Below are 12279 nucleotides of genomic sequence, written 5' to 3'. Positions count from 1 at the left end.
ACTGTACACTACTCCTGAATCATCCTGGACAGCAAAGATAAACTCCAGACATTAGTGCCTGATATGTTTAAGTCTGCACCCCTTGGTCTTACAGGAGTGAACATACTGTCGTAAATATACAGGAAATAATGATATCTCACACTAAACATACTGTAATAAATATATAGGAAATTATAATATCTCACCCTGTAAATATATTATAGTAAATATAACTGGATAGAAAGAAAGAATTTGCATTCATACCAATTAGAATGTTAGTCACTCAGCACTATTGTTAAACAGGAGTGATTGCAAGAAAGTTTATGATGTAGCCCTATCTATTGTACGTTGAATAATAATCAACAGCAGCAAAAATGTATTGTAAATAGAGAGACTCTTTATTGACCAACAAGCAATCCTATCAGATTACAGTCAAACTATTTTCGCAAAGTATTGGATCTGTATTTCCGTGACCTTAAATCACATGTAACAGCACAAGTAATTGAAGCTTGTGAGTCCTCCATATGACAATCACACTTATAAAGCAGCAATCACAGCACAGGACAAATTACATTTACAGAAAGAAAGTCAACACAAAATGCAGCAAGTAGTCTGTCCTGTTAGGAACATTAAATTAGTGGCTTTCAACAACTAATACTATGATTAAAAATAACATGTTACCATGTTAGACCCTGTTGAATCATTGCGGGACAGTTCATTGTTATTGAAATTCATATAATTCACGGTTAATAAGCAAAAGCTGGAATCATAAAATAAACCATTTTATTCAGAGTTGCTGAGGCACTAGGCGATGGCAAATATCAGATATGGCCTTGCGGGTATTTATCAGTGATTATTGGTGTTATCAAGGTGGAATTTTCCCAGTCCCTGCGGGCATTTAGCGGTGATTATTGGTGTCATTGGGGTGGAATTTTCCCAGTCCCTGCGGGTATTGATCGGTGATTATTGGTGTTATTGGGGTGGGATTTTCCCAGATCCTGCGGGTATTTATCAGTGATTACTGGTGTTATTGGGGTGGGATTTTCCCAGACCCAGCGGGTATTTATCGGTGATTATTGGTGTTATCGGGTGGTATTTTCCCAGACCCTGCGGGTATTTATCGGTGATTATTGGTGTTATCGAGGTGGGATTTTCCCAGACCCTGCGGCATCAGCAGGGACAAATCAATGGGTGGGTATCAGGTCTGGTGTACCCTGATTTGCTGATAAATCGCCCAAGGTCTTGCCCCGTAGTTTACTCGTATGTTGCTCTCTGAGAACAGATTCTTAGTGGGCCTGTGTTTTTACCCCCATCAATGAGGAATGGACTGAAGTAAGGATAGAGTTTCTCAGTGAATGTACCAGTGAAAGTGTAGATATGGGACATGTTATCCGAGTTATAAAAGGACACCTTCCCTCCCTCATAATCCAGGCAGACTCGAATCTTTCTCGGGCTCACACTCAGCTCTAAGCGTTCCCATTGCTCGTCACAGGCCCAGTACTCATTCCCATTTCTCAGTGATAGTACCCAATATCCATTACATGGAGACAGGGTGATTTTCCCCTTCCTGGTGATGGTCTCTTTCACCACGCCCACATCCCAGCCAGTCTTTCCCCTCACCTCCACCTCCCAGAGGGATGTCCCTGATGTGAATCCCTCAGCTCCCAAGACAGAGACACAGGAATCAAACCTCTCTGGATTGTCGGGAAGCTGCTGCCATATCTCTGTGTTTTTCACTCTGTGCAGGCTGGCAGACAGGGCAAGGTAAGGAGATGCGGTATTAGGATCCAAGGTCACCGGAGCTGGAAACAGATAGAAACTAATCACAGATAGAATGTTCATCACAATTATTGTAATGATCTGCGACCGAACTCCATATACCTTTGGCCTATATCCCTTAATATCTCTGGTTAACAAAAATCTATCAATCTCAGATTTAAAATTAACAATTGAAATCAGCATCAACTGCTGTTTGCAGAAGGGAGTTCCAAACTTCTACCACCCTTTTGAGTGTAGAAGTGTTTCCTAACTTCACTCCTGAAAGGCCTGGCTGTAATTTTTAGGCTGTGTCCCCCTAATCCTAGACTCTCTTAACAACGGAAATAATTTAACTCGATCAACCCTGTCTGTTCCCCTTAATATCTTTAAAACTTCGATGAAATCACCCCGTAACCTTCTAAATTCCAGGAATACAACTCTAATTTGTGTAATCTCTCTTCGTAATTTAACCCTTGGAGTCCAGGTATCATTCTGGTAAACCTACGCTGCTCTCCCTCCAAGGCCAATATATCCTTCCTAAGGTGTGGTGCCCAGAACTGCTCACAGTGCTCCAGGGGTGGTCTAACTGGGGATTTGTATAGCAGTAGCATGACTTCTATCCCCTTGTATTCTAGTCCTCTAGATATGATGCCCAGCATTCCAATAGCCTTTTTGATTATTTTTTGTGCCTGTCCATGACATCTTAATGATCTATGTACATGGACCCCTACTGTTTCCAGCTTTTCCTATGTTCCTATGCAAATAGCCCTGACCCCCATGATTTGGGATAGTGTTAGGAGCGCATCCGTAAAGCAGCAGCAAGTTTCTCGCCAATCGCCCCTCAAATACCTTCCACCATCTGAGCCTGGACACTTATTCATCAAAAATGTTAATTACCTTTTCTAACAGTCTAGCCACAGAACACTGCAATTCTATTTCAATGGACGGGTCCCTTCTACTAATAGAGAGAGCTGTTTAATAGCTGGTGTCAGGAAGCTCACACCCACCTGTATTAATCACCGTCAGCATCTTTCTCCACACTCTGTACTGCAGTGACCCAATGTACTTCCCCACATTTATTAAAGGGTAAACCTTCTGCGGCTCTGGGAGAGTTCGCTTCGCTCTGGAACAGGAGATAAAGGTCAGTGTTGGATCATTCCAGTGTGGGCGAGAGATATGTTAGAAATAGAAAAACTGACTTAACTCAAGGGTGTAAATTATACCTTTTCAGTGTTTCCGGAAATCTCTGTGGAACAAGAACAATTATTACTGTTTGTGTTTAGAGAACTTTTTATCACAAAAGGTGAATGAATACAGAAAGAATCCCTTAACAAAATGCATTCTGATTGTAGGAAGATTTTAAACTCCAGGGGGAAAATTGGGTTGGTTTGCGCCTCTCATTAGCGGGGGCACAAATCCCCTAGCACCCAGGCGTGGCGCCGCTAACTCCTCCCGTAAAATTCAGCAGGAGGTTAGCAGCGGCAGTAGCCGGCAGTGCCCCGCACCGCTGTGCCACAGCGCCACCGGCGATGACATCATCATTGTGCGCAGCGCCTCGCTTGCGCCCAGGCCGCAAACTTCCCTTGTGCCCCCTGACCTATCGCTGGACGATATGTCCGACAGGATCAGGGGACATTTTTGCAGCGGCGACGGCAGCGCTACTTAAAGGGCAGGTGTCGGGTGGCCATTGTACAGGTTAGAAACTTGTCTTGGGCAGTTCCGTGAAGCAGGCGTTAGCGAATCGGCCATCCGTGATATTCAGTTCCATTGACTTCAATATGGGGCGGGGCTTATAACGTGCGGCCAGTGCGATAACGCCCACTTTTCGTTACCACCCAAGACGAATTTCTACAGTAGTTGCACAATCTAATGGGGATACATTAGTTCCTGGTGCAAATTCAAAGCAACTACACCTACCTTGGGTGGTCTCATGTCTTGCTTTAGTGCCCTCGTGAGTCAGATCAGTCCCCAGTTTTACTGCAACTTTTCTGTGCAGGCACCTTAACATTAAGCGAGAACTTGCAGTGCAAAGACCTCTCTCACCCTTGACATTAAAATTGACCTCAGCGGGCCGCCTGAGATGGACAGCAAAGTTCAACCGGGCTGAAGTGGGGGAGGTTGCCAGCCACAGCTCCAAGTGAGGCTGGGATGGAAGGAGAGCGGACAGAAGATGCCCTTGACTCCCCAACATTGGAAGTCTCTAGGGAGCGAGTGAAGGGCGGAAACCCGACAGAAACAGGTTCTGCCTCATTTTCCTGTCCCTCCGCTCCCAGTATGCCGGATTTCTGTCCTTTAAAAGATTAGCATTTCTAGTGTTATATTTTGATGGCCTAAGATTTCTAAGACAGTATCGGAGAAGGAATAAATAAACAGCTACCATTAAAACTTGACACTGTCCTGTTCACTCAGCTCTTGTTCAATATCCTGAACAGTGACTGAAAGCGATGAGATTTCCTCCGTTATCTTCTCAATCCTCCCCTTCATCTCCTGACTGTTTTTCTCTTTCTCCAGTTTAAGATCTTCCAACACTATCCTCTCTTCCTCACGGAGAAACTGATGAAGATTTTCAAATTCTGCTTTAATCTGTTCCTCTGTCCCTATGCTTTGGTCCTTTGGGAAATAATAATAAGCGTGAAAGATTAAATGAGCATTATAAAAAGGTTGTGCAGTTCTCTTCATACAAGAATATTGTAGAGAAAAAATTCCCTGATGCAGTGAAATCCAGTTAATGGGGACCAGATGATAATTTATTCAGTAGAGGGAGCTCTAACTGAGGATCGAGATGCTGCATTTTCTTTAACTCTGGTTTCACCAGCAAAAGGGAAGTGTCTGTGATAATTCAATGATTTGCTAAAGTGACTAAATAGTACAACTTTAAAGGGGGTGCAGGAGCAGAGAGACCTGAGGGTGTGCGTACACAAGTATTTGCAGCTGGCAGGACAAGTTGAGAAGGCTATTTACAAGGCATATGGGAGCCTTGGCTCTATAAATAGAGGCATAGAGTACAAAAGCAAATGAGTTATGCTAAACCTTTATAAAACACTGGTTAGACCTCAGCTGGATTATTGTGTCCAATTCTGGGCACCACACTTTAGGAAGGATGTCAAGAGGGTGTAGAGGAGATTCACTAAAATGGTACCAGGAATGAAAGACGTCAGATATGTGGAGAGACTGGAGAAACTGGGGTTGTTCTTCTTAGCGCAGAGAAGGTTAAGGGGAGATTTGATAGAGGTGTTCAAAATCATGAAGGGTTTTGATAGAATAGCTAAGGAGAAACTGTTTCCAGTGGCAGAAGGGTCGGTAACCAAAGGACACAGATTTAAGGTAATTGGCAAAAGAACCAGAGGCGACATGAGGGAAAAAAATGTACACAGTGAGTTGTTATGATCTGGAATGCCCTACCTCAAAGGGTGGTGGAAGCAGATTCAATAGTAACTTTCGAAAGTGAACTGGATAAATACTTGAAGTAGAAAAATTTGCATGGCTATGGGGAAAGAGCAGGGGAGTGGGACTAATTGGAGAGCTCTTTCAAAGAACTGGCACAGGCATGATGGGCCGAATGGCCTCCATCTGTGCTGTATCATTCTATGATTCTATGAGATTTTACTCTGGTAATGGACATTCAAGGGTTCAAAGTAAACCAAAACTTGATTGGAAAATGTAGAACAAAGTTAACATCAAATGTACCTGAATGTGGGCTAATGTTTTCTCATAATCACTTTTTACAGCATCACATTCCTTATTCTTGTCCTGGACCGGTTTCAGTAAGGTTCGCAGTTCCTTCTGAACAAAATACGTCAATTAATTTGTGCCAGAAACACTCCAAAATTCAATACCATTTAGTTTGTGACTGCAGTATAATCATTCTTAGAATTGTCAGAGCTGTCAGACTATTTATGGGGACTGTTTTCCTTCACATTAGGGTAGTTCCAATGGATAGTTCTGACCACATGTCCGCTCCATCACCAAGACCGCCTACTTCCATCTCCATAACATCACTTGTCTCTGCCCCTGCCTCAGCTCATCTGCTGCTGAAACCCTCCTCCGTGCCTTTGTTACCTCGAGACTTGACTATTCCGATGCTCTCCTGGCCGGCCCCCCATCTTCCACCCTACATAAACTTGAGCTCATCCAAAACTCTGCTGCCCGTCTCCTAACTCGCACCAAGTCCTGTTCACCCATCAGCCCTGTGCTCGCTGACCTACATTGGCTCCCTGTCCAGCAACACCTCGATTTTCAAATTCTCATCCTTGTTTTCAAATCCCTCCATGGCCTCCACTCCCTCCCTATCTCTGTAACCTCCTCCAGCCCTACAACCCTCCGAGATCTCTGCTCTCCTTCAATTCTGGCCTCTTGCACATCCCCAATTTTAATCGCTCCACCATTGGCGGCTGTGCCTTCAGTTGCCTGGGCCCTAAACTCTGGAATTCACTCCCGAAACCTCTCCACCTCCTTTAAGACGCTCCTGAAAACCTCCAGGCTTTCAGTCGATATTAGCGTTCTTTGGCTCAGTGTCAATGTTTGTCTGATTATGCCTGGGGCATTTTCCTAGGTTAAAGGTGCTTAATAAATGCAAGTTGTTGATAATATAGAAATCGCTGCCAACATACAGTTTAATAGTAAATGTTTAGGGCCCCTTCATCTGTGAGAAATTTGTTTCACTCACCTTAAATTCTTCAGTAGCTTCTTCCAGTGGCAGCACCTCGTGGTTTTGATGACCTTTTGAAATCTGACAAATGACACAGATGGGCTGTTTGTCAGTTTTACAAAAAACCTTCAGCTTCTCCTTGTGGTGGCTGCATTCCTGCTGATTTTTTATCACTTTTGTCACTTTTAACAAATGTCTCCACGATGTTGGCGAGGGTGAGGTTGGGTCTCAGGGCCCTGGAGGAAGTCGTCTTTCTACAGACAGGACAGACGGTGACAGCGCTCCACCAGTACCGGGTTATACAGGATCGGCAGAAGCTGTGATCACAGTCGAGTAAGACAGGATCTTTATACAGATCATGGCACACAGCACAGGAAAGCTCGCTCTCCATCTCGGCGTGTAGGCCGCCTTACATTGTGACTCGAGTGAAATGGCGTCAGGATAAAGCGCTCTTTCAGTTTCTGTTCCTGATTTCAGCAAGGTTAAATAACAAGAACCAGAGAAGGGCGACATAACGGATAAATACAAAGGCATTATCCAATCATTGGATTACATAAGACATTGCAACACCGAAACAGGCTGTTCTGCCCAACCCGTGCCAATGTTTATTCTTCACACAAGGTCTAGTCACTCCCATATGCCTGCTGTGCTCCCTTTATCCCAATCTATTTTAACTGCCTATTTCACCTATTCTTAAATGTTGACATGGTCTCTGCTTCAATCACCAACTCCTGTCATGCATTCCACAGCCTCACCACCATCTGGGTAAAGCTCCTCCTGCTCTTAATTTTTTTTACATTTAACCTTATATAACATTTAACCTTATATAACAATGTCCCCTCATCCTAGACCCCCCTCACTCACTACAAGCAAAATCTGTTTTATGTACTCTGTCCCATTCTTCCATCATTTTAAACACCTCAATCAAATCACTCTGTAATGTCCTCTATTCTACCAAAAAAAAGCTAATTTTTTTTCCAGATCTTCCCAATCAGGGTTGTCAAGCAGCATTTTCCCTTATGAAATTCACAGCAGCTGCTTCTAATCATTTTCTCTTCAATTAAATATTTAATAATTTCATATTTAAAGGTTACATTTTTTCCCCTATCACAGATGTTAAACTAACTGGTCTGTAATTACTTGAGGTTAGCTCTGGCTGCATTTTTGACAGTGGGTATTTTATTAGTCGCACTCCAGAGACTTGAGCACAAAATATCTAGGCCGACACTCCAGTGCAGTACTGAGGGAGTGCGAGAGAAGCATGGTCAATGAAACTCTCAAGATCAGAGTGAGAGCAGGAAGCACCAAGACAGTTGTCAATGCAATGGAGAGACAGGTCGGAAAGTGGCTCCAGTAGAATTAGAACAGAGAGTGTTAAAGGGTTAAATACCCCTGTCAATTTTTTAAAAAAGGTACTTACTAATAATAGCAGCCTAACTGTAAGAAATCATGGATTGAAAGAAATAATAGTCTGTTACAAGTTCTCTACATCAGCAGTTTGCCCAAATTGATGACACAGAAAGATTCCAGTCACGTCAGAAAATAGCACAGATCAACAAGCGCCTGAGTGAAAGGAACCTTAAAAAATGCTGGAATTTCAGTTTGTGTGAAAGTGTGTGTTAAAATGGGGAAGTTTTCCTGACTATGAATGTTTAAGAAGTTACAGTATTACTTTCTCTGAAAGTCTGTCTTTAAAATGAAAAGTGTCTATTATGTGTGTTTTAGCTCCACCCACTTCTGTGTTAAACGCGTTTAACCCTTTTGTCTTGTCTTGGATTTTGGAAGTTTTAAGAATGTGCGAATAAGATTCTGCATCCAGAATTGGAAAAAAAAACTTTGAACTACAGTTTAAGTTAAGCTAAGCTGGTGTGTAAAAACTGAGAAGAACAACAAAAAGTTTGTTTAACAAAAGATTAAGTTTCAGCCTAAGATTTAACCTTGGAGTTGTGGTTGCTATGGTGAAATCTTCCAAAGCAGTTTGATTTGATTTGTTTAAATGTGGAAAACTAATTTTTCTCCAGTTGTATTCAATGTTTTTACAGTATTTTGGAAAGGTATCTGAAGAAAGGACAATAAGAAATATGATGTAATTTACTGTTTTCTGCAAGCTTGTGCTATTTTGTTTTGTTTTATCTATTCTGTTCATGTTTAGTTAATAAAATATTGATCTGAATTAGATTGGAATTATTAAAAGGTAACTAACCTATTGAATTGTGAAAACACAACTGTCTTTTTCGATGGGGAATGTTTTTTTAAATTTATGTGAAGTGACGCAATTGCGTGCGCCTGACAATGTTTCACTCCGCCTTCTTAAAAACCTGCAAAGGAGTTAACCCTTTCCACTGACAGCTGTTTAAGTTCACCAAGCAACAACTTTAGTATTACTGAATGAAATGTAAAGATATTGGATGTTATTAAATTTAAGTTTCTTAATTTTAAGTTAATATTTCCCCACAGTGACAGAAGGAAAATTATGATTTGATAAATTAACCCCTTGGGCTCTTAAACAGAGTCACAATGGATTATCTTCTTTCTTTTGTTATATGGAAGTTACCTTGTAAACTAGTTGCAACACTTCTGTCTCTAATGTTAAAACACTGTGTAAACCACCTAGCCTGGGAATTAATTGTTTCTGAAATTGTAATTGATAAGATAAATTGATGAAATGAAATTGAACATTGACAAAACCTGTCAGTTAAACAATACTGCTGTTTGGATTTTGGGATAATTTTGAAATAACAAAATTGACTCAGGCACTATATATTGGGTTATTTTGGGGAAAATAAAAGATCCTCTAAAATAATTATGAATAAAAAGTGTTAATAATCAATATTGTACTGGACAGTAAAGTTCCTCCAGGGCTCATAAATGAGATATGAATGGTAATTAATGGGATGTGCAAAATGGAGAGAGGAAGTGATTGAAGGTGTAAGATAGAAACAGGAAAATTACACTACCAAATGGGAATTTTCCAAACTTTCTAGTGAAAGTCAGGAAAGTGTAGTTACAAATAGTAAATTGATAGCTTTCTCTTGGAGACATTTGTGTCCCTGCCTATAATGAACCTTTTAAGAAAACTGAATGTGACAGTCCAGCCACTACCCAAGACATCAGGACCATGCAGAGGAAGATGAGCAAAGATCTCCAGATGATTACAATCTTTCGATAGGATCACCTGAAAGCCCGAGGATAGCTTGTATCGGATGGCACATGTGGCATGATATGGAGATACCGATATGAGTGTACAAATGTGATTTGTTACATGAATCACTTACCATCCGGAAATTGCATGTTGAATTTGCACTAAAGAACGGGTCTCAGACATGCTCAGTTACTTGGCAACAGCAGGACATGAAATGGTTAATGTGGGTCAGGAGAGCGAGACAACTTTTAAAGCATTGACACATACTCCATCGAGAAACTGTCTAATTAATGAAACAATCAGAATACAATTAAACACACTAGTACCTGATAGAGGGGTTGAAATTGAAGTTGAAGTGGAGAGTTACATGGAATTTGGATTGGGATAATTGAGGGCTAAGGAGAAATCATGTTTAGTAAGAATTATCCACAAGATGAATACGAGTAAAAGAGAGATCTGGAGAATCTTTTAAGTCCATGATTTGTTGATTAGATATTAAACTGTAGTGTCGCTTGAAATGATTGTAAGACTGAATTATAACTTGTAACTGTAATAATTGTGTTTTGTAGGTAACAGTGCGTGGGAAAAACCAGTACGAATCCAGTATGAGGTGATTTTGGTGGTGCCTCCTGTGTCACAACTACCATACTTTACGGGTCTAACAGGACCTGCCCCATCAACCAACACGTTTTACTCAATATCAAAACCTATGCTCAAGTGAAACTGACAGTAAATGAGATACTTAAGTACGAGCTGCACAATTATGTGGCACAATTCGGATACGACATTCCTGTTTTTGAGGGTTTCAGTGAGCTTGTCATGCGACTGAACTCCTCCCTACAACATTTTTATGTTTTGGAGCAAGACAACTCGAGAATGGATCTTGAAATCGACAGCATAGAGGACTATTCACACTGGTGGGATATTGGGCTTAATACATCAGTACACCCTAAGGTTCGTATTATTTCACACTCTCTGGTAGTTCTCCAACTTGTAATGATAGTGTATTTGATATATATAACCTGTGTAGTAAGACTTTGATACATAAGCTAATTGTATACTCATACCTTTGACTAAACAGCACCAACAAATTAATTGAGCACCGAAAGAGAAGATCCGAAGCAAAGTAGAGGCGACCCCAGGTGGGGTAAGATCAGGAAAGATAGAAGAAACAGAGGATATCCCAGGCGGGGCAGAATTGGAACACCGGAACAGGGAATTGAATTTGAGTAAGGGTCAGAGGTTGCTGCTCCTCCTCAAAGGAATGGACTGTAAGGAAGGGGAATATCTTAATTTTCGAGACTCCCTACTAACGCTGTGATCTTATTGAAAGGTGGAGTAGGCTCGAGGGGCCGTATGTTCTGCTCCTGCTTCTAATTCGTACTTTCTATCAACTGGTTACTGAAGGTATGATATCCCACCCTGTTCTACGGGCATTCTTACAAGTATGAGTTGATGTCTGTAGTCACTTCCAGAGTTCATTATCAGTGGCAGCAATCTGTTCCACATAAATACCATCCTTTACATAAGTAAAAGTACCTCCTGCATTTTATATTTTATTTTGCTGTCCTTAGTTTGTAAATATGAACCTTTGTGCTTAAATTCTGTACTTATATACAAAAAAACTTACAATTTGTCCAAACCTTTCCTAATTTTAAACACTTCTATCATATCCCCTTTCAGTCTTCTTTTTTCGAGAGTGAAAAGACCCAGTTTAGTCAATTTTTCCTCATACATGATTCCCTTACGTTCTTCTGAATCTGTTTGCATTGTTCCTTATTATTTGCTCTGCCTTTTGTTTGAGATATCATCCAGAGCATGGATATTTCACACCTTAAGCCAACTCACACTTTTGCATTAAAATAGCAAGAGTTCAAAGACTGCCCTGCACCCACCTCTCTAGATTGTCCACTTCTATTTCAAGCCTGAAGAGTTTCAATGCATTCTGTTTCCTGCTTTAAACCAATTATTTATCCAGTGACATACTTAACTCATATTCTGTGATTCATTACCTTGCCCATTAATCAATGATATTCTCTGGAGTTTAGAAGAATGAGAGGTGAGCACCTTGAAATGTAAAACATTCTTAGAGGGCCTGACAGGGTAGATGATGAGAGGCTGTTTCCCCTGGCTGGAGAGTCTAGAACTAGGGGGCATAGTCTCAGGTTAAGAGGTCAGCCATTTAAAAGTGAGATGAGGAGAAATTTCTTCTCTCAGAGGGCGGTGAATCTTTGGAATTCTCTACCCCAGAGGGCTGTAGAGGCTCAGTCGTTGAGTATATTCAAGGCTGAGATGGATAGATTTCTGGACTCTAAGGGAATCAAGGGAAATGTGGATCAGGCGGGAAAGTGGCGTTGAGGTCAAAGATCAGCCATGATCTTAATGAATGGTGGAGCAGGTCCTTCTTATGTTCTTATATGGAACTTTGTCCTAAATGTTCTGAAAATCCAAATACAGACTATCCCTTAACCAGTTATGCTTTTCCAGGTTTATGTCCACTCAGTATCTCAAAATAATTTCAAAGACTTTGGTGTTAAATTAACTGGTCTGTAGTTTCTGAAACTGTCTCTTGGCCCTTGTTTAAACAAGAGGAATTATGTTGTACTTTCCAGTCTCCAGAAGCCAGGAATGGTAGCATAGTGGTTATGTTACTGGACTGGTAATCCAGAGGCCTGGACTAATGATCCACGGCAACTGGGGAATTTAAATTCAGTTAATTAAATAAATCTGGAATAAAAAGCTAGTACCATGA

At 41.2% G+C, this 12279-nt stretch overlaps 1 protein-coding gene and 1 pseudogene across 2 annotated transcripts; both read right to left on the bottom strand.

Moving 5' to 3' along the window:
• Positions 1-366: 366 nt before the first annotated feature.
• LOC147096187 (zinc-binding protein A33-like) lies at positions 367-2848 on the bottom strand. The gene is made up of 2 exons (XM_085975059.1): positions 2745-2848; positions 367-1781 (listed from the first exon to the last, which is right to left on the bottom strand). Exons 1-2 carry the CDS (start codon positions 2764-2766, stop codon positions 1234-1236), a joined length of 570 nt encoding a protein of 189 aa, XP_085831185.1. The 5' UTR covers positions 2767-2848; the 3' UTR covers positions 367-1233.
• On the bottom strand, positions 2756-9044 carry LOC147096186 (zinc-binding protein A33-like; annotated as a pseudogene). The gene is made up of 5 exons (XR_015074865.1): positions 6404-9044; positions 5425-5520; positions 4115-4347; positions 2961-2983; positions 2756-2860 (listed from the first exon to the last, which is right to left on the bottom strand). The product of XR_015074865.1 is annotated as a zinc-binding protein A33-like (transcript).
• Positions 9045-12279: the final 3235 nt, after the last annotated feature.

This window comes from Somniosus microcephalus, unplaced genomic scaffold (genome assembly GCF_052327205.1).
Source record: "Somniosus microcephalus isolate GS21.2 unplaced genomic scaffold, FLI_Smic_1.0 unresolved_chr1, whole genome shotgun sequence".
NCBI lineage: Eukaryota > Metazoa > Chordata > Chondrichthyes > Squaliformes > Somniosidae > Somniosus > Somniosus microcephalus.
This window is presented reverse-complemented; position numbering and strand designations above follow the sequence as displayed.

What these genes read in the sequence shown, in the direction of transcription:
- LOC147096187 (XM_085975059.1), bottom strand. Translation starts at nt 2,766, where the DNA reads ATGCTGACGGTGATTAATACAG. An exon ending in GCTGACGGTGATTAATACAG is followed by an intron (nt 1,782 to 2,744) that starts GTGGGTGTGAGC and finishes ATCTGTTTCCAG; the next exon opens with CTCCGGTGACCTTGGATCCT.